This window comes from Macrobrachium rosenbergii, chromosome 30 (assembly GCF_040412425.1).
Source record: "Macrobrachium rosenbergii isolate ZJJX-2024 chromosome 30, ASM4041242v1, whole genome shotgun sequence".
NCBI lineage: Eukaryota > Metazoa > Arthropoda > Malacostraca > Decapoda > Palaemonidae > Macrobrachium > Macrobrachium rosenbergii.
Window position 1 is genome coordinate 6,042,353 of NC_089770.1, and position 27,077 is coordinate 6,069,429.

The 27,077-nt window shown below is 34.0% G+C and overlaps 1 protein-coding gene and 2 long non-coding RNA genes across 4 annotated transcripts in view; 2 read left to right on the forward strand and 1 right to left on the reverse strand.

The window, feature by feature from the left end:
• LOC136854723 (uncharacterized) overlaps nt 1-7,382 on the forward strand; it is a 32,898-nt gene extending 25,516 nt beyond the window's left edge. Inside the window, exon 6 of the mRNA XM_067131310.1 lies at nt 7,317-7,382. Within this exon, the coding sequence (XP_066987411.1) occupies nt 7,317-7,382 (66 nt within the window). The remainder of the gene's footprint in view (nt 1-7,316) is intronic.
• A 3,981-nt stretch (nt 7,383-11,363) lies between these two features.
• Nucleotides 11,364-19,115, forward strand: LOC136854966 (uncharacterized). Of its 2 annotated transcripts, XR_010857844.1 has the most exons (4): nt 11,364-11,498; nt 17,003-17,155; nt 17,566-17,727; nt 18,776-19,115. It is a non-coding gene; the product is annotated as an uncharacterized lncRNA (long non-coding RNA). The 2 variants fall into 2 exon arrangements; XR_010857845.1 differs by lacking the exons at nt 17,566-17,727; nt 18,776-19,115 and having other exon boundaries at nt 17,003-17,223.
• Nucleotides 19,116-19,241: 126 nt separating this feature from the next.
• Nucleotides 19,242-26,349, reverse strand: LOC136854965 (uncharacterized). The gene is made up of 4 exons (XR_010857843.1): nt 26,298-26,349; nt 21,925-23,718; nt 20,605-20,833; nt 19,242-19,584 (listed from the first exon to the last, which is right to left on the reverse strand). It is a non-coding gene; the product is annotated as an uncharacterized lncRNA (long non-coding RNA).
• Nucleotides 26,350-27,077: the final 728 nt, after the last annotated feature.

Genomic DNA, 27,077 nt, shown 5'->3' on the forward strand with positions numbered 1-27,077 from the left:
TAGCTCACTGATTGGTGAGTTCAATTAAGTACTGAGATTTATGACTGTTCGTTAATTTACTGAGAAGATATGTAACAAAAATACAGTGAGTTTACAGAAATTTATTTTGTGGGTGAAAGCACTTTCGATTTACGCTTATGAAGCCTTTACTATATTTCTCTCTCTCTCTCTCTCTCTCTCTCTCTCTCTCTCTCTCTCTCTCTCTCTCTCTCTCCAAAACGTGTGAGCCCATAATTCTTATTTTCTGACAAGAGGAAAAAAAATTGTTCAGCTGTTCACAATAAATTAAAAATAGGATAATCATTCTTGATGAATTTCAACATTCCTTTGTTTATATTACAACTCAATGGATGCCCATGGAGGAACCTACAAAAGTGAAGGATAAATCTCGCTTTGTATTTACGAAATGGGTTAGAAAGCTCTGAAATACAATTATAGAAGAAAAAGATAGAGAAAAAAAGGGTACTAATGGTTCAACTGATTATAATCTACGCGTTTCCACAAATTAGATTAAAATTTCCTGCAGAAATTTTTCAGCTATGAGCCTGAGTGCAGTTGCGCCAGAATGATCAAAACAATAGATTTCGGGTATATTAGAAATTCAGAAAACATGAATAGATTTCAGGTATATGAGAAATTCAGAAAACATGGATAGATTCTATAGGTATATTAGATATTCAGGAAACATGAATAGATTTCATGTATATTAGAAATTGAGAAAACATGAACAGATCTATTCAGAAAACATGAATAGATTTCAGTACATTAGAAATTCGGAAAACATGAATAGACTGTCGGTATTTCAAAAATTCGGGCTCGGCGAAAGAATATCTGCGCCACTCATGAATGATTTATCATTGTGACTGAAATATTAATAATCTAGTCAGGGTACTGTGCCGGTAACATTCAGCTAATGCTGTCCCCTGACCCAGACAGTATAGCGTTTAGTATGCATGGAATCGTAATTAACTCGGCTTAGGACAACACTCGCTCGCAGCTAAACTGATTTAATTTCAGTGCCCCTACTTTGATTCGGTGGGGCCATGCGCATTACCGTCGTATACTTCGTACAATCAGTCTTGCCGTCGTGGCTGTGGGTGATAATGTGACTTTTATAATTATATTTGTTGCTGTGACCGTGATGATGATGATGATGATGATAATAATAATAATAATAATAATAATAATAATAATAATAATAATAATAATAATTATTATTATTATTATTATTATTATTATTATTATTATTATTATTAATATTGCAACCATAATAATAATAATAATAATAATAATAATAATACTCATCATCATCATTATTATTAATAATCGAATTCCAGGGGACGACGATTATTATTATTATTATTATTATTATTATTATTATTATTATTATTATTATTATTATTATTATTATTATTATTATTATTATTACTTTAAAGGAACTACTTCCCATACCAAAACAGAATGAATTAAATTTTACACGCCCCAGAGTTTTCTTAAATTGCTATGCGAGGAAACTCAGTTACTTAACAATTATATTACTGATTCTCATGCAATGTCGTATTGATATAATTATTATAACTACTTCTCGTTGTTATCAGTTTATCTCCTTCCTTGTTCTCTCCACTAATTCAATAACTATCTGTATTGCATCAACTTTTTTTTTTGCTTATATTTCGTTTTCTTAAATTATCAGTTCTTATTCTTTCAGACTTGACATAGCGTTTATTTATTTAAAGTACTACGTTGCTTACTAAGTATTTATTGATTGATTGATTGATTGAATATAGAATTTAGGCCAAAGGCCAAGCGCTGGGACCAATGAGGTCATTCAGCGCTGAAACGGAAATTGAGGTACAAGTTTGAAAGGTGTAACATGTGGAAAACCTCACAGTTCCACTATGAATCAGTTGTTAGGAAAGGGTGTGGGAAGTAAGATGGAAGGAAGAGAATATGAAGGGAGGTACAGTAAAAAGAACGAAAGGGGTTGCAGTTGAGGCCGAAGGCACGCTGCAAAGAACCTTAAGTAATGCCTACAGTGCACCGCATGAGGTGCACTGACGGCACTAACTTCCTACGGGGACTAGGTATTTATTCATTACTGTTATTTTCACAAAACTGGGAGATGATGTTTTTGTCTGTGCGTAAAGTTAGCAAATTATTGCAAGCCCCGATGAGTGGATTTGGATGAATATACGGTGACCCTTCCATTCGGTGACCTTTACCAAATGTTCAAATTTTGTAGCAATGTTTACTGGGCGTCGAATCAGAGTCACTCGTTTTCATAAATGGCTTTGTTTCCAATCTAATACATCACACATTTTAGATATGTGTTAATTTTAATAATAATAATAATAATAATAATAATAATAATAATAATAATAATAATAATGGCCTGCGGTCAAGCAATACAAGGGTCACCTAACCAAGACAGCGTCCCGAGACTGACTGACTAACTTTGATTACCTAGCGTCATATACCAGGGTCACTGACTGAAATAATGTCCGTAAACTAACCCAGGTCTACAGGATGGGATTTAGGCCTGTTTCCTGAAACACACAGTGGGCCTATGTTGGCCTGAATAAACAATTGCATACCTGACAGTCAGTCGACTGTGGTGGGTCGGTAGGGGACGGGAGAAGGATATGCGGCTAGCAATTTCTTCCCAAAAGTAGCGTTGGCGGAGGCTTGTGACTTATTGAGTGCTTCAACTTGAACAGAAGAACCAAGGTTGACTTATCACGAAAATTCTAGTCTTTATTCTTGTATTTTTTCTCTTTTCAACAAAACTAAAGTCGAGATAAAAATGATTGTTAGTGGTTCACCACCCCCCGCACCCCCACCCCGTCGTCCCCTGCCCCCTTTTTTTTTTTTTGTACCCCTGTTTCTGTCTCTTGCATTCTTTCCCCCTTTGAGCCTAATCGAATTTCAAGTGACTTGAGACAAAAGTCGAAGTTGAAAAGTTAAGCAAAAGTGCATAAAGTTGTATGAAAAGTTCCCGAGGCTTTTTTGTCCCTTCTGAGAGAAAGATTGCGAAGCTGTCGACTGGATTTTGGTCAGAGGGATGAAGTTAGATTTTGCGAGAGAGGCGGAGGGTGAATTATTATCATGGCTTCCATACCCATATACCGCCATGAATGTTGGGATTGCGAGAGAGGGAGGTTTCGACCGTAGTGATGTTACGTATACCCCTTTAGCTCGGACCAAAGTACAGTACCTGTACTGTATAGGGACCAGTGGTAAGAGTAAGGATCAGAGAGTAAGAAATTATTATTATTATTATTATTATTATTATTATTATTATTATTATTATTATTATTATTATTATTATTACCTAAGCCTCTTTAACTTAGTCGAAAGTACAGTGCCTTTAACCTGTTTACGTGGGGACTAGTGGTAAGAGTAAGGTCCAGAGAAATTATTATTATTATTATTATTATTATTATTATTATTATTATTATTATTATTATTATTATTATTATTATTAAGTAATTAAAAATTTCTACCAGACATCGAGAATAAAACCAAGAGAGAATCTTGAGTGAAATGCAAGAACGCTACCAACGGACCCACAGAGGTCACGACCTCTGTGGGTCAGTTTGAAGCGTCCCTGCCTTTCAATGGAGTGCTGGGTTTGACCCCGATGTTTATTATTATTATTATTATTATTATTATTATTATTATTATTATTATTATTATAGAACTAAATTTAAATATCATTTAGTTCTATAATAAAATAGAATGTCAAGTTGAAAGGGAATTGGAAAATGAGGCGAAGATGATTGACAAATGATTGACAAGGCAAATATAGTTGAATTAATCAGTAAATAATACGTAATAGCGCCAAAGATGAGGCTGAGAGAGTCTTTTAATAACAAAAGCAAAAAACTCACAGAGATAATCTTAACACAAGAAAATAAAAGGTTAAAACATAAATTAATGTAGATAACTAATAACTAAAAACTTCGCTTTGTTATAGAAAAAAATGTTAAAAAGAGTTTGGGATAACTATTAATAAAAATGTAACCATGACTTGTACTTCATAAGATAAAAGGTTAAATATAAATAAATATATAGATAACTAATAACTAAAAAACTTAGCTTTGTTATAGAAAAAAATTTTAAAAAGCGATTCTCATAACCATTAATAACAATATGCAACTATGACTTGTATTTTTAAACGCCAGGCCACATTACTAAATCGATCAATCAACCATTCAGAGATGGATTATCTTCGGTAACTGAATTTGCTTTTTAGACTGGAACATTACACGAATTATATCATATTGCCAAATTGCTGAATTGGTCGCTCAATTACTTAGATGGATAAAAAGAACGGGAACTAACTCTCCATTTCGTGTCTGTTCCGAGAGTAACATCACAACAGCTTTAAAAAACGTATGCTGTGATAAAATTGATAGATACATCAATGTATTGGTAAATATATAAAAGTGGAAATTGAGTCCCAGTTTCTTTAGTTATTGAAAATGACGAAAGCATTGCTTGATTTATAGGAGGACATTGACGCGTTATGAGAATTATTAATTAGTGCTTGATATATATATATATACATACATACACATACATATATATATATATATATATATATATATATATATATATATATATATATATATATATATATTGTATATATATATGTATATGTATATATATATTTATATTTATATATTTATTTATTTATATTACCGACGGGTGACGTACCATTTAGTTTAATCTAGCTAATAGGGGATAAGGTGAAAATTTTCCGTGTCTTCAGTGAGCACAAATACAATTGGTTATCGTTTCAATAACGTCATGAAAAGTATGTTTAGAACAGGTATTAATCATGGAGGATTTTAATTTTGATATATAATTTTCTTATTTTCCCAAGGTTTTATCCTTAAAAGAATGTCAGTTAGACCTACAATAATGTGCCTACTGATTGTAGTATGGAAGTTTCTTTAGAAACTCTCTCTCTCTCTCTCTCTCTCTCTCTCTCTCTCTCTCTCTCTCTCTCTCTCTCTATATATATATATATATATATATATATATATATATATATATATATATATATATATATATATATATATATATATGCATACATACACACATATATATTTATAAATATAAAACAATATTGAGCCACAAATATCGTGTATTACTGAATTCACTATACCTTGGAAAATAACTTATCCAGAGGGAATTGGAAACGATAAGTGCTTTTGCCCGAACAGGGTTCGACCGTAAGTTTTCTCAGGGTATAGTAAATTTCAAATTTCAGGGAAAATAAAAAAAAAGTCACACGTATAGTAAATATATATATATATATATATATATATATATATATATATATATGATATTAAACGAATCTACTGGTCACTTTTACCACACACATATGTAATTCTTAGTATTTGCTTTTTGGAGAAAATAAATAAAAGTCAGCCTGTGATGGCCGGTATAGAAGTGTCGCGTTAGAGCCTGACCACGAAGAAAAAAATTAGATATATATATATATATATATATATATATATATATATATATATATATATATATATATATATATATATAAATATATTCTGAATATTACCATGAATTCTAACCATTAGCTCTTGTTTCCTTTTCTTTGAAAAAACTATATATATATATATTTAAAAAAATTACAATTTACCATGAATTCTAACCATTAGCTCTTGTTTCCTTTTCTTTGAAAAAAAACTTGTACCCTATTTAAAAAAAATTACGTTTACGAAGCAAGGAATGACTATGACGTTAGTAACGATGCTAATAATACTTTTCTGTATTTTTTTAATAAAATAACTCGAGATTAATGCGTCTCCATTTCTGGCCGATGCAACGCCACCTCCTCTAGATCCAATAGGTTATGACATATCAATTTGGAATTAATTGGTTTCAGTAATTGTAATAGAATCAAGGGGGGCGGGATGCATTATTGTTAGACTGATAACTTCATCAACTTTAGGTTTAATTACCTTTAGCTGTTATGCATTGGGGGCAGAAGACATATCCCAGAATTAGTGTTTGTAATAGGGATCGAAGTTGTAGATGTATAAATATGTATGTATATATGTGTGTGTGTATATATTATTATTATTATTATTATTATTATTATTATTATTATTATTATTATTATTATTATTATTATTATTATTATATTAAAGAAGGGTTCGATCATTTTCGTGGAATTAATCCTAGTTTGCATTCATATTTCTACGGATGTTTTTATTCTGTTGTAGTAAGATGTGCTTTAAGGGTGAGGGGTCGGGGGATGAAACTGGGGTTGAGGGTAAATCAGTGAAAAATTTAGAAGGCTGACATATTAGACCTGTTAGTTGTCACTTCTTATCAGTGTGTTCATGAATTAACACTTTTATCTTTATGCATACACACGCATGCATCTCTCTCTCTCTCTCTCTCTCTCTCTCTCTCTCTCTCTCTCTCTCTCATTCTACATACTAATATATATATACATTCTATATATATATATATATATATATATATATATATATATATATATATATATATATATATATATATATATATATATATATATATACATATATTTATTTAAATACAAGTTACCAAAGAAAATAAGTGAAACGGAGGTACGATCCAGAAAGGTTTAGTGCATAAGACAGTGATTACAAGAGGAGAAGTATGATATACTCAGATGATAAAATTAAAATCGCCTGGCAAAATTAATAAAGTTAAAAGACAAAAGCACAAGGAAAGAGAAATCGAGAATTCGAGATAAAAAAAAAAATAAGAAAAAAGCGATACCCAAAGAAGAAGGAATCTTATAGTCCAGTTTAGAGGCTTTGCTCGGATTATTGTTCCCTATATTTCTATGAATATGTTGTCTAATATCACAGAGCTTATATATATATATATATATATATATATATATATATATATATATATATATATATATATATATATATATATATATATATATATATATATATATATATATATATATATATATGTATATATATATATATATATATATATATATATATATATATATATATATATATATATATATATATATATTTATATATATATATATATATATATATATATATATATATATATATATATATATATATATATATATATATATATGTATATATATATATATATCCTATATATATATAATATATATAGATTTTTTTTATATATTTATAATGTCTGGATGAATACAAGTCCAGTCCAGAAGGATAGTTTATCCTTTTTCCTAAATATTTAAGAAATAATTATGAAGATTTCTTCAGGGTATCATTTCATATCTGTGTTTATAGGCTTCCTCCTCCTCCTCCTCCTCCTTCTCCTCCTCCTCCTCCTCCTCCTCCTCCTCCTCCCTGTGAATGGAGTGGGCCTATAAATCACTGACATTCAACAGGCGGCCGTTTCTTCATCAGACCAACATAATTGTCTTGGAAAAACGAAGATTTTGGAATTAAATTTCATAATATAAGCGAAAAGTTTCAAAATAATACTAATACTTAATCAATATACTTTAAATATAGTTAATTTTATATTATAAAATTACAGATGCTGTATGAATGAATTGCTTCTCTCTGTTTATTGTGGCAGTCAAGACTTCCTCTTCGTCTAGCCAGACGCCATTTTATGTATAGCCAAAAGCGATGCATCAGACTTCCTTTTGAATGCTTATATTCCGAAGTATATAATCTATTTAAAGCGTCTAGCGGTATAGAAAAGTTTTAATATCTAATTTCGACTTTATGATATAAAATTATTAATTTTAAAGCGGAAACATAAGAAAAATAACAATAGTTTCTACGCAGAATACTTAAATTTCGCAAGTCATCCCTAATTTCTAACTCAAAGATCCGTTTTCAATGTCTCATTGACTCAAAGAAAACGGAAAGGAGACATTTTATGAACCAAATCACGAACCTTTTTTTATCTTCATCGCCTTTAGCCCTTTGGGGACCGTGGCGTAATTTGTAATGCCATAAGTGTATCAATAAGTTTAATTAGTGAAGTTTTTTAAACGGTTTATGTTATTTTTAACTCGATTAGTTGGTTACAAAGAAAGGCAAGACGTTTTACTTAACTCCGCCCACAATCAGTCGCCAGCCAATCAGCGACTTCGTAGGCGTGGTCTCTGGCGTACCGCAAGGTTTTTTTTTTGAGATCTCTAGTGTTTTACTATTTGAAGTCTGTTCCGTCCTCATGGCCAGAACAGTTTTTATTAACTTAATTTTTTCCCGCTTATTTTACGTGATTGGGTTTTGTCATACAATGCCTTTAATGAATGGCAGTGAGCATGCAAGTGTTAAATTTGTTTATACTGTAAACGATTATGAGAGTAATATGTAATTTGAATCTGAATTTAGCGATTATGAATTCTGAATCCTTCCTTGGGCAAAACTCCCTGTCTGATGCCAGTGATTATCCAGTATAAATCGTTACTAAAACGTGATATAAATTCGCTTTACGTGCTCGATATCATTTTTATTTGTCGGTGCTGCTATTATTATTATTATTATTATTATTATTATTATTATTATTATTATTATTATTATTATTATTATTATTATTATTATTGTCTCTGAATATTTGGCTTCTCCAACGAAATCTCGAGGGCTAAGTTTCTCAGAAACATGGCTGACATTTTATCCTATCTAAAAATTTAGCTGATTTGTTTCCAGTTATCGTTGACTTAGAGTTAATTTGGACCCGCTTCAATATTGCTTAGTAATTTACAAAATATAACCTTTGTGTACCAGGCAACATTCCTTAAAATTCTTTCTCTGGTCTAAATCCTATCAATGTTTCTTTCTTGTACTGTTTTTGTTAATAACATTAACTGCTTGTTTGTGCTTTCCGATGCGTTTATCGATAGGCCTATGTCTTTCGACCTCTGTCTTGTCAACCATCTTGCAAATGTTGCAACTGGTGATGTATATCGGCCTAGTTCACCATTTTCTGTTATTTTGTTATTTTCTAAGTTGATAAACACATGGGGAGCGCAAAAGACCCGGTGTTGTTAATAACAGAATCATTGCAACAGCCACGCATTGTGTTTTCCATCAGAGGATGAATGAAAGTAGAAAGGTATATGGGAAAAGTAAAAGAACGTAATGAACGGGGATATGGTCCTTATATTAACTCGATACCAACAGTAGATGGAATATATATATATATATATATATATATATATATATATATATATATATATATATATATATATATATATATATATATATATATATATATATATATATATATATATATATATATATATATATATATATATATATATATATATATATATATATATATATATACATATATATATATACGTGTGTGTTAATTCGATAGATGTGATAAAGCAAACCACGTCCTTAGAAAGCCTAGACTCACCAGATTCGTCGTGGAATCTAATTAATAAGCGGGAGTGATTCTCTGGATCGATTGAACGACAAATAACCTGATTTCCGTGAATCACACCCAGGATTAAAGCCCACGCCGCTCCCCAAAACCCATACGTGGGTAGCAGATGGGCGGCATAACAGATTGGTCTAGTAACTTGACATTGGAGGCGATGATGATGATTATAATTATATGTTGATTTCCATAAACACAGAACATTTATGTATGAAACTATGTATACATATATGTATAGCTGCGTCCATATTAGATGAATAATAAAGCTCATAGCGTATGTTCCCGCATTCATTCTGTTTTGGTCGATGTCCGAAGCTAAAGGAAGCTTTTCTTTGAACTCGTAATATGTCCAAAGTTGGCGGAGTTCCTCGTCAGGATAGCCAACATAAGCATCTTCGCGTGACAGTCTTTTTAAAGGAAAATCTTTATAAAAGTTATTTAATGGCCAATAAACCTTATCGAAACTATTTTAACATAATCATGGTAAATTTGATGTCAACTAATAACCTGATTTTCCTTTGTTTAATTTCTTATCTTAATGTGAATAGTGGTAGCCTTGGTTCCTTCTTCATCGTAACTCACCGCCGTTGCATGTATTGCCAAATCATTGTTTCAAACAGACTTCTAAAATATCATAATCTGACCACATTTTGGAGTATTAAGCTTTTAAAATTATATTAATTATATTTATTCTTTAAATTCCAATAAATTAAATTAGTGAAATGTTTTTAAATTTAAATTTAGGAAAAAACTACCTTAGTTTCTTGATTGAATTCTTAATTTTCGAAGTCACGCCTTACATTTTCACGCTTTTCCCGTTTTCAATGATTTTACTCTTTATGAGAAAGGATATTTCTGGAACAAAGTCGCTCCTCACTTTAACTTAACAATCCTTTTGTTATCCCCCATCTAAATATACACTAGGATTTCACCATTAGGAAGTTATATATAATAAGGTGGAAGAAATCCCTAGTATTTTTTTTTAATGGGTACGGAGAATTTTGGCTCAATGAAAAGTGGAACTATAAAAAGATTATAGGCCTAATTTATTGACCACAAGTAACCATCTAACCCGGTTTTACTGTTGATAAAATCACTCTTTTTATCCTTATTGAATTAATGAATGTTACTCTGTTTCAGAAAGAAATCAGCTATATATATTAATACTCTGAAAAATCTAAACTAAAACGTTTCAGTTCTCTCTCTCTCTCTCTCTCTCTCTCTCTCTCTCTCTCTCTCTCTCTCTCTCTCTCTCTCTCTCTCTCTCTGATGGGACTTTCCTAAGCCTTCTGACTTTATTATCTTTTGATCACAGACAAACATGTCGGCTTCCCAAACTTCGTTTATGGGATTTTAATTGTGAAAAATCTGCATAAATGATTGAAATCCCGAATTTGATAATTTGACATTCGAAGTTTTCATATTTGAGATTGATTGATTGATTTATGGTTACTAAAACTGGCGTTACACTGCATATTTGAAAAATACATGATTATTTTTCATATATCAACGTATCATAATTATACATTTATTAATAATTTTACCATAAAAAGGATTTACACATAGTTGAGGTTAAATCACATTCCCCTAAAACAAAACGTTTTTCAAGTTTTTCAAGGTTATTTTACTGTTTGTTACGAGCATTTGTATAACTCTCTTCTTAATTGTAATCTCGTTTCTTGTGAGAATATACATATATGTATGTATGTATATGTATATATATATATATATATATATATATATATATATATATATATATATATATATATATATTATATCATAAATCATACATCTTATTTTCGTAATACTAGATGCCACTGCTGTTTGCCTTGAAAATAGGACTCTGCTTTCTTGAAGATTCCTTGTTTGGCTCTCAGCCAATCAGGAGTGTTTTCTCGTTCCTTTCCTTGAGAAGACTGACATGGGAGTCTCTGATTGGTTGATTCATTTTGAAAAGTTTCAGCTGAGGAAACAGAATTAAGTAAAGCAGTTGAAAGTGTTAACTTGAAACAGTTTACAAATAGAAGAAGTGAGGTGTCGTTTTGATACTGTAATTCTTGAAGGTAAGACTGTGACCATGTTCCGTGTTTTGAGTGTAGCCTATTAATTCGTTGGTAATTTTAAATTCCCTGGTAATAAGGTGGATGAAAAAGCTTGTGTAATTTTGAAGTTCAAGGCTAAAACAAAGGAGAGTTCCATGAGGTGTTAGTGAACTTAATGTCAACCATGCATGGCTTATCATGGCCGTTTAATTTAAAATGAACTTTGTAATCGAAATACCTTGTGAAGTCTATCTTTGTTTTTCTATTAAGGAATGTTGGTTTATAGCTTGTTTGAAAAGTGACTTTTGCACTCCAATAAATCATTTTAAGTAAGATTTGGAATACAAGCACTTAATCTACTTAGATTTAAGCTGAAAAGTTGTTAACTCTTAGCTCTTCTTTGGCATAAAAAAACCAACCATCGTTAATTTTGAATGATCAGAAATGCAGTGTATTGCTTATATAGCTCAGTAATTACCCTCATTAATTTTCCTAATCGGAAGGATGTTTGTTTGAGCAATATGGTATAATAACTTTCCAGAGTTAAGTTAGTAGTTGCTGAAAGTTTGGCAGGAAGGATTAAACTGCCAGCCGTATGTATGTTTTAAATTCCGAGGTTTTAGTGTATTACTTCTCTCAGCACCGTGATATACTTTTGAGTGTGTGATTTATGTGGGTACAGTACTGATTCAAGCCACTACAAAATTTCTTCCCTAAACTTAGAATAAATCATTAAAATAGTTTTCAGTCTTAACAGCAATTACCTCATATGGGTAGTGCACGGCAGTTAGCCTTCAGTCCACCGTGGTTTGCTTGATCCATTTCACAAATTAAGAGCAAGAACTATGTTACACAGTGGGTTACACATCGCAATTAGGTAGGGACTTTAGTTACTAAATATGAGCTTATCTGCAATTTGTACTAGAAACATTGACTAAAGTATTACGAAGACTATTAAAATGAAACTCAAAAACAGTGATCTTTAGGCTTATAACTTTTGACTTGGGTGTTTTATATCTATTAAGTACTTATTATGTGTTTATTAAACTATGGAACCTATAATATGGATATGAAGGCTTCGTAGTATTGGGATTGGTATATTAAAATTGTATACCATACGCTTGTTGCACAAGCAGTTGAATTTTCAAATGCTTTCAGGGTAAATATTCTGTTTGAAATACCTGCCATAATTTTTGCGTAGTTATTCTGACTCGGTAGAGGTTAGAAATTAGTTAAATGAGGTGTCTCATTGGGTAAACTGTATACAACAGTTGGAAAATACTGTCCAGGTCTTTGCAATTGCCGTAGAATGTTTGTATCCAAGGTTTTATGGAAATTATTAAAGTGAGCTAAAATGTCGTAAATTTGAAATGTATGCAACAGTTGAAAAAATATATGCAGCCTAGGTCTCTAATTACCGTAGAATGTTGCTGTATAAGGTTTTATAGACATTATCAAAGTGAACTAAAATATCGTAAATTTATTTGAACGGCTTTTAGATTAGGTCTCATAAGAAGACTGTAGATATAACTCCAGAATGACGATATTAGCATGTTGGCGATATTAGCATGTTGGCGATATTAGCATGCTGGCGATATTAGCAATGGCGATTTCACTGGAGCAATTTGGTATAATTTGATAGTCTTTTCCAGTTGCATTATTTTTAGCAACGCCGACAAAATTCTAGTATGCACTGTTGAACTAAATAAATCCAATATTACAACCTGACTACACCCAGTAGTTATGAGAATCGTACCATTGTGACAGTTACTTACCATGAGTGTTGATTTTGGAGGAGGCCTTATCGATCCTCATTCGTCCACTAGACAGCCCCGTTATGGTATATAAGTTTTCTTGATCAAATTTGTAATGAAAATAGTAGTTTTTAGTACCTGGGAAAACTTGCTCGGCCGTTAGTTGTATTTAACGGTAATTATATGTTCTATTCCTTCAGTATTGTTTTAGTTTATCCATTTACTTCAAATTTGCTTGTTAATTCACTAGTTTTCTTGAGTCTTCATTACATAACTGTAGGTCGCCGGTATAAATTTGTTCTGCTTGTTCAGGTCCCAGTCAGTATATCTGGCGTGCATTATGTTCTCAATGTTTTGGTTCCGCTAAACCAGTTTTATTTAATTTAACCATTTAAATTTTGTAATCTCCTTTTCCGCCTCATTCATTGGATATGCCAATTCCCCCGCCCCCCGCCCCCCATGCCCCCCCGCCACTTGTATTCTTTATACTGAGTATCAGCATTTACAGCAGGAGAATTCATATTCCATTAGGCATCGAAGCTTCTGCGTTCTGTTGCTAATTATGATGCAAACTTAAATGAATTTTTCAAGACCTGTTTTCTCATTACAACAGTTGTTTGAAAATACAACATACCTTTAGCTTCGGGTTCTTGTGGTGATGTTGATTTTGCTGTTTTTTAAACTTATCTTTGTTAGGTTCTGCCGTATTGATTGTATATTTTGAGTGGCCAGAAAATTTTGGAACGGCTAGTTTTTAGTGTTAGTTTCTCATGTATCGAAATATACCACGTAAAATTATTAACTGGTTCTGCTAGGTAGACATAGAATATTAAAGATCTTACGATAGTTCATTGCAGAGAAAAACTTTAAAATCGGGTAATATAAATAGTGCATCAGTAGTAACTGGGTTTAATTCTTACATTTCAATTTAATTTCTATGAAATTACTTTTCATAAATTTATGAAAATGACCAAAGTTCAGCATTTAGAAAATGGGTTTTTGTTTAGGTCAGTTTAAGGCGAATTTAATAGAAAATTGATTTCTATACTCTGGTAAGGCAGTTAACCAAAGTAGCGTGTTTAACCAAAGTTTCATTGGTTATTTAACCACACAACGTGTTAAATTGTACTTTTTAAAACGCTTATGGTTTAATTGACCATAATCTCACTTTGTGGACGAAGTGGACTAAGATGATTTAGCCCCGTGCCCGAAAGTCTTTGTTTCAGAACTTTAAGTACTAAGACTCCTGTAATAGTCTCAATGTTTTTCCTGGTAAGGTCCTGCAGGAGAGAATGGTGGAATGACAAAGGACTTATAAAAAATAAACTTCTTGATAGGGGATAAAATTCTTTCTTAGTCAAATGTTAAGTGAAAGTTTAGTAGTTTACACAAGGAAGGACTTTGGTTATTTTTTTTTGTTCCATCGTGGTGACCAAGACCTTGATTGTGACGATATACCTATCAATAAGACAACTAATCCTTTTTAAATGCCAACCAAAAAGTTAGACTGAACTTTCTAACGTGAAAACATTAAAGTCTAGGTCGTGAAAAAAAAAAAATTGGTCGTCGTCAATCTCGCATCAGTTTTCAAAAACTTTAGTTTTAAACTAGTAGTTTGATTTAATTCCATGGCCTGTCGTAACTTTTTCAGTAACAGTTGTCTTGGGCTATAGCCCGATATATTGGTTAGGTTATAAATAAAATATCAATGCCTAAATGCCTGCGATAAAGTAAGGTTTAGAGCAATACAATTTTAAACTTTAAAGGTTAGGTTTGCTATTCCATTCACTGAATATCAAAATTTCGAATTAAGTTTTAGATTGCTCTGAGAGTTTTAACTTCGACACTTACACACACAAACAGGCTTGTCCCAGTCTGCATTGCTCTTGTAAAATGCTTGCAATGTTTTCAAGTCAGTGGAATAGAATGCTTAAGCAATTAGCAAAGTTAACTTCAGTTTGTAAGAGAATTTTTTCAATTTGTCAATTTTAATGCAATGAGCGTTCAGAAGTTTTTGTGATAGAGCATATATTAGCATAATCATAGTCTGCAAGTTTGCAAAGATTGGCATTTCGATGCTTGGGTATTAATGGAAACTAAGGATAATGAACGATTTAGAAGTTTCAGGCATAGGAGCTAGGAAACATCTTGAATTACTGAAGTAATCTAAGTGATATTCAATCAACTTAGGTCACTGTGAAGGGCTTGGGAAGCCATGAAGAGTACAAGCAATATAATCCTGTCTTTCAAATGTTATCAGAGGAAGTTAGGCTTAGTAGTTTACTAGTCTCGCAACCTCATTAACACTTAAGTTTAATTTGGATCCCACTTTATCTAGATTTGTCTGTCATGTGTTTTATTTTGGAAAAGCTTATATGTCTCGACCACTTGAATGCCTTTTTACCTTAAGATTGCAGTATTCTTTTAGTTCATTATATAGCCCAGGGTCACGTATTCATAGGTGGCTTTTCCAGTGTTATATCTTGGGATATATCTATATGTTTCCGTAATGTTTGTTTTTCAATAAATTCAACTGATGAAAAATTACGAAAGGTGAAATAACATAGCCATATGATAAAGTTGGAAGTGGCTTCAAAAGGGTTGCTGCACTCACTGAAATCTAAGGTCAAAGGGATGAAACTATTAATTTTTCCCTTTATTTCTTGCTACTTTGTACTTGAAGTATGTCCTATTGTGTGTGGACCTTGGCAAAGTGTAATCTCATGTCGGTTGTAAAACCAAGTCTTTTAAATATGTGGTCTTTTCCTCATTCATGCACAAGTTTTCCCGTAGACTGCCCTTTAAGATGACAAAAATACTGGCCTTGTTTTATCTTATCATTGTAGCTCCTATACTTGTGACAGCTTTTAAACGTATTTATCGATAATTAACTGTTAATGTTTCACTTTTGGCTATAGGTTTCAGTGTAGTAAACTTTCTAAAAGTTATTTTTATAATTCAGCAAATAAATCAGCATAGGTATGTTTTTTTCTCAATCTTTCAAACTGTAACATTCAATGTCTGAAAACTCTTGTTCATCATTGGCCTGCTGGAATGTCTTGGGACACTGACAGTTTCGCTTCATTAGCTTTTTCTGAAGATGTTATACTGAACCTGTTTGTTATTTAAGTACTTTCACTTCTGACCTATTACTTTGCAAGCGTCACCACCAGTCCAGTTCCAATCTCTTCTGTTGCAAACAGTTTGTAGCTCATAATTCTAAGTACTTTGAAAATAACGTGTCTTCATTATCTACTCTTAATTAATAATGTTGCATTTTCCTATTTTTAAATTTGCTTTGAAAGTCCTTGGACTTTGTCATTCTGAATTGTATAAATTTTTCGTTCTGTCAAGGTTGGACAATTTTTTTTTCCCTTAAGCCTTTTCTAAACGGAGCATGCTTTCAACACCACTCTCTCTCTCTCTCTCTCTCTCTCTCTCTCTCTCTCTCTCTCTCTCTCTCTCCTCTCTCTCTCTCTCTCTCTCTCTCCTCGTGCATATCAGTCTTGTGAGCGTGAAGGATAAAATGTTCTAATCTTGATTTTCATACAAAATGTTAGTCCAGACTTATTAGAAGTGTCATAATTACACAAATATGCAATATTAGCATTACAATAAATTTTTGGTGGTTCTTGGTTATGGCTGAAATTAAATCTTTGACAGCACATGACTGCTTAGTACCACTAAGTGAATTTAGACTTAAAAGTGCCGTTCCATTTAATTCAGATGCAACTTCAGTTTGATGCTTTCTAATAAAATTTTTCTTTGCAGATGAAGGGGGATGAAAATGGCTCTTCTGCGGTAAGACAGAACTACACAGCTATTGGTATTTTGAGGAATGGCGAGAACTCTGTAAAGAGCAGTTTTAAGTCCCAACCACGAGCTGATGGTCAACGATTCCGCATTCGACTGAGAATATTCTGAGTATTGTTAATTACAGTTATATTCTGAGTTTAATAAAATGGTCTGGATAATAAAACCAAAAGTTATTTGCTTATGTTTCTATTTAAACCTGTTTTCATTAGTTACCTGTTTCCATTAGTTTGCTAAATGGAAATTTAACATTTAGTTAAATGTAACTTGTATTTGCACACAAAATAGTAAACTGGATACAAATTGTAAATCTCGTCAGTATATAAAGGCTTGTTTGGAAATTAAAGTAAATTTTACAGTTACATGTTCATTAGAGGTTGAAATCATAACGACCCCAGCAAGCAGTGCTAAGGCTTAATTGCTAGGTTCCACTTCTGAAGTCTAATCTTGAAGCTGTTGAACAATCACTATAGATGCCCTTTCCATGTCATAGAAGGCTTAAAATTTAAAACTGTTTGCAGATAAAGTAGCCGTCATCAGTAACACGGCAACTGACATTACGAATTGAACCAAAATACTTGTAACTGGTGAGGCATACAATATATCACTCTCAAGGCCGATGGAGGCTGGCAGACCACGAATTAGTGGAGAAACTGTTGGCTCAACGAAATTAGTCCTGGAGGGTAAGTTGTACTGATGTTGATTTGGATCTAATTTCTAAATGGTTCGTCAATTGACGGGTATGTTTTTTTTTTAGTTCATAACTGGGCAGATTTAGATCTAATTTCTAAATGGTTCGTCAATTGACGGGTACGTTTTTTTTTTTTAGTTCGTAACTGGGCAGATTTAGATTTAATTTCTAAATGGTTCGTCAATTGACTGGTATGTTTTTTTTTAGTTCGTAACTGGGCAGATTTAGATCTAATTTCTAAATGGTTCGTCAATTGACGGTATGTTTTTAGTTCATAACTGGGCAGATTTAGATTTAATTTCTAAATGGTTCGTCAATGGACTGGTATGTTTTTTTAGTTCGTAACTGGGCAGATTTAGATCTAATTTCTAAATGGTTCGTCAATTGACTGGTATTTTTTTAGTTTTGGGCAGATTTAATCTAATTTCTAAATGGTTCGTCAATTGACGGGTGTTTTTTTTTTTAGTTCATAACTGGGCAATGTTAATTGATTGAGAGGCCCCGTCCATCCAAAGGCTTGATACGTAATGTGAAAATTATCCCTCTGCTGTGCTAGTTACCAGACCAGCAATTCCCAACGGTCATAGGTGGTTCTCCAGTGATCTCGACCTACTTTAGTCTGGTCACATTTCTCTCACAGCCCCCACCCACACCGTCGTAGTAAGTCCTTACCCAACGGGACCCTTGCCCGTCATACAGACTTGTCAAGTTAGGTTCTGGATATTGTACGTGAATCTTGGGAATTGGTAGCGGGGAGTAATCTTAGATTTGTCCAGACATTCAGAGCATCACTTATGTCATATTCTGGTTGGCCACAAAATCTGTTTTCAAAAGATTACTCATCGTAAAAATGTTTGTGGAATGACATTGAGGTCATTGAAGTTTAAATTTAGTTGCTTAAATATTTCTTTGAAGTGCTTATTAAAATTTTGCTTGATATTTGCCAAACAAAATTTTATCTTTTCATCTTGTTTTTGTGGTTTCTCAAAAGATGTGGTTTCTCAATGCTAACGTTTATTTTAAATTGCTTTTTTTTCCAGGATGGTATGTAACTAGCAAAGAGGATATAAAAAAACCCTGGTTGAAGAACGACCAATGGAGAAAAGATAATCGGCAATAGTGAAAAAGCTGAAATATACCAGTAGAGAGTAGGATGTAGCATTGAATAAGCCCAGTGAAGAAACGAAGGAAGAAAAGTGGACGAATAGTAGAAGAAATCTAGGAAGAAAAATAGTGAAGAAATGTAGGAAGAAAAGTGGACGAAAACTAGTGATGAAGCCTATAGGAAGAGGAAGATGAAACTGTAAGAAGGAAAATGGAGAAGCTGCCTAATAGGGAAAATGAAACAGAAGGAAAATGGAGAAGTTGCATTATATATAAGTGTGATGAATGTTGGAAAGAGGGTATCAGTCAAGGAAAGAAACTGAACCTTCCCTTCCCCTCCATATTTAAACCTTAAATACTGCTTATATGTTAGGGCATAAATAAATCTACCTTACTGAAACTGTGAATCTTTATTGCAACATGTTCCATATAAGACTATTTCTTTATTGTTTCTCACTGAAATGTATTCAGTTACAATGCTAGATCGACCTGTCTTCCATGGTCAACCCTGTTTCATTCCCTTTTTCTAGGGTAGACAACTCATGGGATACGCCCTATGGTCGGTCCACGAACGCTTGCTTCGGGGTTCTTTGCATGTTGCCTCTTAGGGTCGACCCATGCCTCTCAGTATTTTTCCTGTCCTCTGTAGTCGACCCATGCTTGCCTTCGTGTTTGCCTGTCGTGGTTGAGTGTATTTTCTTGCCTCTCGTGGTCGACCTACGCCTCGTAGTACGTGTTTTCTTATCTGGAAGGCAATATAATACTTAGTTTTCTGATTGTAATGAAATGGTTTCAGTAAAAACCAATAAAATTACAGAACTACATCTGTCAAACTTAAATATTTTGAAAAAATTTGTTTAGTAAAGGAAATTCAGTTCCTAGGAACTCCACTGTGAAAATAAAAAAGGAAAATGGGAAAACTTCACTGAAAATGTGAAATTAAAAAAGGAAAATGGGAAAACTTCGCTATAAAAAAAAACGGAAAATGGGAAAGATTTAAGTTTGTACAACTAATTTCGGAGTGCATATAACTAGCCAAAAATAAAATGATCCTAAAATGCTAAAATCTCTACAAAATTTGTACCTAAAAAATAAAATTTTAGTCTTCAAAATCAGTACCTAAAAAAAATGCTAAAATCTCTTCAAAAATTATTCACTTATTTCAATGAAGATAAGTTTCTGAACAAAACTTTCCAACGAAATATTAAAATAATTTTAACTTAAAAAAACAGCATGGTTATGATTAATTCAAAGGATATAAACTTCTAAAACAATCCAGAGAAACTTCTAAAACAATCCAGAGAAACTTCTAAAACAATCCAGAGAAACTTCTAAAACAATCCAGAGAAACTTCTAAAACAATCCAGAGAAACTTCTAAAACAATCCAGAGAAACTTCTAAAACAATCCAGAGAAACTTCTAAAACAATCCAGAGAAACTTCTAAAACAATCCAGAGAAACTTCTAAAACAATCCAGAGCCAAAACAATCCAGTATTTTTCCTAAAACAATCCAGAGAAACTTCTAAAACCCAGAGCCTAAAACAATCCAGAGAAACTTCTAAAACAATCCAGAGAAACTTCTAAAACAATCCAGAGAAACTTTAAAACAATCCAGAGAAACTTCTAAAACAATCAGAGAAACTTCTAAAACAATCCAGAGAAACTTCTAAAACAATCCAGAGAAACTTCTAAAACAATCCAGAGAAACTTGAGTGGATTTGATACTAATCAACAAGTTACACCACAAACTCTTTCTTCACAAACCTTGTTATATTTGGAGTCAATTTCCACTTCATTCTTCCTTGCGGCTGGGGAGCATTCAGTTTCCCAAGTCATACGAGTTGTCCATTTCCACTTCATTCTTCCTTGAAGCTGTGTAGCATTCAGTTTCTCAAGTTTCATGTGGTATCCATTTCCACTTCATTCTTCCTTGCAGCTGGAGAGCATTCAGTTTCCCAACATTCTTAATACTCTAAACACATTGGGACTAAACCTGAAAACAGTATAAAATTTTAATTTACCAAAAATAATAGAAAATTCCTAGTTATAGACTACTGTATAACAGAACCTGAATAAAGTTAAAATTCCTAGCTATGAGCTACTGTATAAACTGGGAACCTTTAAAGGTATATTTCCATTTATAAGAAAAGTTTGACAATTTCCATTTCTCAAAAAGAATGATAATCTAAAGCCAAGTTAAAATTTTGAGTTGTATGCTTCTGTATTCATCAATGCAACTCAACCTACAAGCGGATGTTTAGTGGAACTTAAAACCAAACTAATGATTATGGAATAAGCGTTAACTATCCAAAACTCAAGCAATACGTAATACAAAGCATTTACTTAAAACATGGCTTTTGACTGACTACCTAACTTACGAACTAGTCAACTTTTAATTAGGTGAAAAGCTGTTAACTTTTACCCATCTTCGTCACATATATAGATAAAATTCGCTAACTTAAGCTTTTACTTGTTTCATGCTTCTTACGTGGACAAACTAGAACAATCTCTTATCCTGACTGGCATTGTTCCATTGTTCATATTTGATCTGAAATTTAACCACTTACACTACAAATATAAAATTAAACTGCAGATACTTATAAAATTAAGTTACGCTGGAAGACCTAATACCACAATATTCAATGAATACCAGCTGTCACAAGTTGCTGACTTATTATAGTACATGAAAACTTTACCTAATCTATGTACTCATCGTTTTATTCAGTATCCCAGCAATGTAACTATTCTTTCTGGTTTTGCTAAAACTATTGAACCTAGGACCATTGTACTCCGGAAAACGAATACTTCTGTAAATTTAACAGTAATCACTCACCAGGAAAATAAAAGTTAAAATATTTCAGATTCAACAGACCAAAGGGTGAAAAAGTGGCTGAAGTTACACACTAATGAAATTTAAGGTTTGATCATTTAAAAATACTTAAAACCACAATAAATTAACGGCACTTCGTTCAACAAAACTATTCGGTATACATCGAGTGAATGACAAGAATTTCCACGCTTTATATAATTTACTAAAAGAAAATGAATATTTGCACTAATGACTAAAAACTTTTTTGAGCTTACCTTCCACATAGCAGAACCTCTGATTTCCACATGCATAACTCCTTTTGCTTCCTACAACTTCCTGATACTTCTTGCAAACGTTTAACACCTCTTAATATAACACGCGGCTCCAGTGTACTCAGTCTAATTTCATTTTGAAGTACTTTTCATCGTACTCTGAACTAATGAGTCTGCCAACAAGAGCCCTCAACTTTGCAGGATACCAGTAAGAGCCCTCAACTTTGCAGGATACCAGCGAGAGCCCTCAACTTTGCAGGATAGCATGAACAGCCCTCAACTTTTACAGGATACCAGAGAGCCCTCAACTATAGGATAAAAGCCCTCAACTTTGCGGGATACCGGCGAGAGCCCTCCTTTTGTAGGATACCAGCGAGAGCCTCCCTTTGCAGGATACTGGCGATTGCCCTCAACTTGGGATACCAGCGAGAGCCTCAACTTTGCAGGAACCACGAGAGCCCTCAGCTTTGCGGGATACCAAAGCCCTCAACTTTGCGGGATACCAGCGAAGCCCTCAATTGCAGGATACGCTGAGAGCCCTCAATACAGGATATTCAATGAGAGCCTCAACTCAGGATACCAGCGAGAGCCCTCAACTTTGCAGGATACCATTAGAGCCCTCAGAGGATACCATGTACGAGAGCCCTCAACTTTGCAGGATACCAGGAGAGCCTCAACTATTCAGGATTCTGGTTTGCAGGATAAAAGCCCTCAATTGCGGGATACCAGGAGCCCTCAACTTTGCAGGATAAGCGAGAGCCCTCAAATTTGCGGGATGCCAGTAAGCCCTCAACTTTGCAGGATACCAGCGAGAGCCCTTCAACTTTTCAGGATACCAGCGAGAGCCCTCAACTTTGCAGGATACCAGCGAAGCCCTCAACTGCAGGATACCAGCGAGCCCTCAACTTTGCAGGATAGCCGAGAGCCTCAATTTAAGGATACCTTAAAGCCCTCAACTTTGCAGGATACCAGCGAGAGCCCTCAACTTTGCAGGATACCAAGGCCTCAATTCAGGATACCAGCGGAGAGCCCTCAACTTTGCAGGATACCAAGAGCCCTCAACTTTGCAGGATACCAGCGAGAGCCCTCAACTTTGCAGGATAAAAGCCCTCAGCTTTGAGGATACCACGAAGCCCTCAACTTTGCAGGATACCAGCGAGAGCCCTCAACTTTGCAGGATACCAGCGAGAGCCCTCAACTTTGCAGGATACCAGCAGAGCCCTCAACTTTGCAGGATACCGGCGAGAGCCCTCAACTTTGCAAAGGATACCAGCGAGAGCCCTTAATGCAGGATACCTTGCAGGATACCAGCGAGAGCCCTCAACTTCGCAGGATACCAGCGAGAGCCCTCAACTTTGCAGGATACCAGAAGAGCCCTCAATGCAGGATACCAGCGAGAGCCCTCAACTTTGCAGGATACCAGCGAGAGCCCTCAACTTTGCAGGATACCAGCGAGAGCCCTCAACTTGCAGGATACCAGCGAGAGCCCTCAAGCTTTGCGGGATACCAGCGAGAGCCCTCAACTTTGCAGGATACCAGTGAGAGCCCTCAACTTTGCAGGATACCAGCGAGAGCCCTCAACTTTGCAGGATACCAGCGAGAGCCCTCAACTTTGCAGGATACCAGCGAGAGCCCTCAACTTTGCAGGATACCAGCGAGAGCCCTCAACTTTGCAGGATACCAGCGAGAGCCCTCAACTTGCAGGATACCAGCGAGAGCCCTCAACTTGCAGGATACCAGTGAGAGCCCTCAACTTGCAGGATACCAGTGAGAGCCCTCAACTTGCAGGATACTGATCTGGAAAAGAAATTTTACTGTCAGTTATCTACAAGTAACACTTCCAAAGATAACAAAATTTCTATGTATTCTATCAAGTTAGATATATTTCACTCCATTTAGTGGATTTCACTGTCTATCAACCTTATAAATTCCTTTGAAAATAAGGGCCATTTTTAATTTCGAAACCGCCTATACATACCTCCAAAATTAATGTCATGAACTTTAGATAAAAGCCAAGCACTCGGCAACTTTGAAAAAATCTACGATTTATTGAAATTCTCGGTACTGCCCTGGCAATTTTAATTTTAGTAACATTTCTATTCATATATAAGAAACACAGTATGCTCCTCATCCTATCACTTCACCTGAGAATTTGCTTGACTAATATTTTAAAGTGACCACAGTACACATTCAAATCCAAAAGAATAGCTTTCATAATGAATTAGTACTTAAGTTACCAAGCACTGAGATCCATGTGTCCACTGCCTCAGGTCATCATATTCATGCAACAAGAGGATCTTGATCTCAGTAGGATCAACCCCCTCAATCTTAATCACCTTGAACATTTTTATTAAGTAAAAACATCAAAAGTGACAGTTTAAGCGTCGTTTAATCTAACAGTCTAACCAACATCCAATGTCCAAACTGATTTGCTACTGTTGAAAACTACAGACTCACGGCTGTACTTCGTAAACAAAAAGCCAGAAAAATACCAACAGCTCCAAGTCACTTAAGAATTGCACACCAATACTAGGATTTTTCTTTAGGGTTATGAGCAGCACTTTAGAAATTGAGGGATTCATATGATTTCAAAAACTCTTCCACATGGCCTAGGTTACTCCAAAGTAATGACAAGCCTGGATTTGGAACTTGCAAAAACTGAATCCCTTAATAAGATGCAGTCAGACCACCTTTTTCAGCTGTTGCCAACTTACATTCCTTACACAGTAGTCTAATCTTCGTGCCTACTGAAAAAATTGTTTTTAGATGAGGTAACACGAAACCGATCTCACTCCACTGTACTGCTCGCCAGTTAACTACCAACCACTAGATTTAAATATTCTCTACAATGAAAGCCCAACTCTTGTAAGGTTTACAATGCTGATGTGTATGAAACTCAGGGCTTCAGTCAGCAAGCATGACTTCCCAGTACTTGCAAGAATCTAAATTTACTTAAAAGGCAGAAAAGTCCTTGATATAACTCAAACTTTCTCCAGGTCTAAGTGTCGCATGCTCGCCATGGTGACAAAAATTGAAATGTTCGCACAATCACCATTAACTCACTCATGATTGTATAAACACGACTAACAATGATTAATGATATTCACCAAACCAATCATATCCACTCACGAAGGATATGCTTGCGCAATCACCAATATCGTAAAGTCATAACTGACACTGTGGTGGCATTAAAGCTTCTAGAAAATATAGCAAAATGTAAAAAATATATGACAGAATGGCACATTGACGCTCTTGAAAATTTAGTTTCAAGAAAATTATGCAAAAGAGACAATTTTACATCTAACTACCTGCCTAACTTTCGACATCAACTGCAAAGTTTCAGAAAGTTAACGCTGATAACTACTTGAAAGATTCGTAAATAATCTTGAATCCTAAACTTTTAAAGGCACTGTATACTTGTATAAAGTATAAGTAGTATGGTTATGTCCGTTAGAAGTTATGAAGTTCAAGGTAATTCTAGGTAATTCTATACATTAGCTCCGCGCCTGTTTTTACCTATTCAATTGGTTTTTTCTACGCTTTTAGGGGTTCTGATACTGGCGGTGCATCGGTTTGTCGTCGGCCAAATGGAATGTCCCTTCGCCGTGTTTAGTACTGGCCCGGGGGTGGGCGGCTGGGGTACCCATACGTTAACAAGTTATTGCACTTGCCGGACGGGATATGAACCGTTCGAAACAGACGTATATACCCGTGCTCTGTCTTGTGAAGATCGCGTATGGAAACCTCTTGTTGGATGGACTTCAGGGGGTTAATTACAGGTTAATTAGGCTCGAGCGCCAAAAATGAAAGGTAAATTCATAATTAGCAACCAAAAAACTGTAGAAAAAGTAAAGTTACAGCGCCGACGGCTGGGCGGAGCGATTATATAGTTCTATCGAATATTTAAGTAATAATAATTTAAGGCTACACTAACAATAAAACACTGACTGTGGCACAGTTCGAGCAAACAGTTATAAGAATATTACCATCTGGATTACATACCGGGACATTTTGCGACCGAGCTGAAATTCCATATTTGGGATGGCAAGTTCTTCACACTGAAACCAACATTACTGAGCTAAATTTCCATGCTCGGGATGACCAAGTTATTCACATTGAAACTTAAGAGAAAATTTACCTTGGTTAACTTTTCGATGGTCCTTCACATTCGTAACGGTAAAAATCCCACTGACCTAACAGGCAGCACGCTACGATCACATTTTCACACCGAACACTTTCCACTTTATAGTACTGCCATATAAAACTGGTTCACAGCTATGAAAAACGACCTAAAAATAAAATACGACTACTCCACAGTACCACTAGACCACTATTCAAAACTTGAAACACAATATATACAATTAATTTGACTGTACCCTCAAATATTGTTACTTCGATTGCGACCACGGACCAAGAGACGTCCTTTACCAAATATTTCGAAAAAGTAACCTGGACACGGACGTGAGAGTCAGGAAATCAGGAAAACCTCGAATTCTTCGCTTGATTGTCCTTGGAAAGACAGACAGCGCCATCTACATTTAATTTCAACAGTTATTTCTGACCCAGCAAGAACCCGATTTTCTTTTGAGGAATTTCTTCGTAAAAGAAATCTTACCTCCAGAACAATGGTTAAAGCAAATTTCAAATTCGTCTATACGAAATATTTCGTGTACAAAAGCCTTATTGTTCATTTATAAACCCAAAGAACTTTCGTGTTTCTGTAAATGAGCTGAATTTTTCAATAGAAGAAAAATCCCACCAGTAATTTTGTATCTACTTAGGGGGGTAACTTGCGTAAATAAGAATTGCCATGAGGAATTCTCGTGAGATAAATCTTCCTCAATTTTTATTTTCCGCAGGTCTCCTGCACACCTCTCGTTCATGGCCGAAAATGATACGAGATGTTCTTGTCGAAGTGTTGAGCTTTTAATACTTATATATATGACTAAATTGCTGGATATTCATTAAGCTTGCGCGTCCATTATTATTATTATTATTATTATTATTATTATTATTATTATTATTATTATTATTTATTTATTTATTTATTTACTACTACTACTACTACTACTATTATTATTATTATTATTATTATTATTATTATTATTATTATTATTATTATTATTATTATTATTATTATTATTATTCAGAAGATG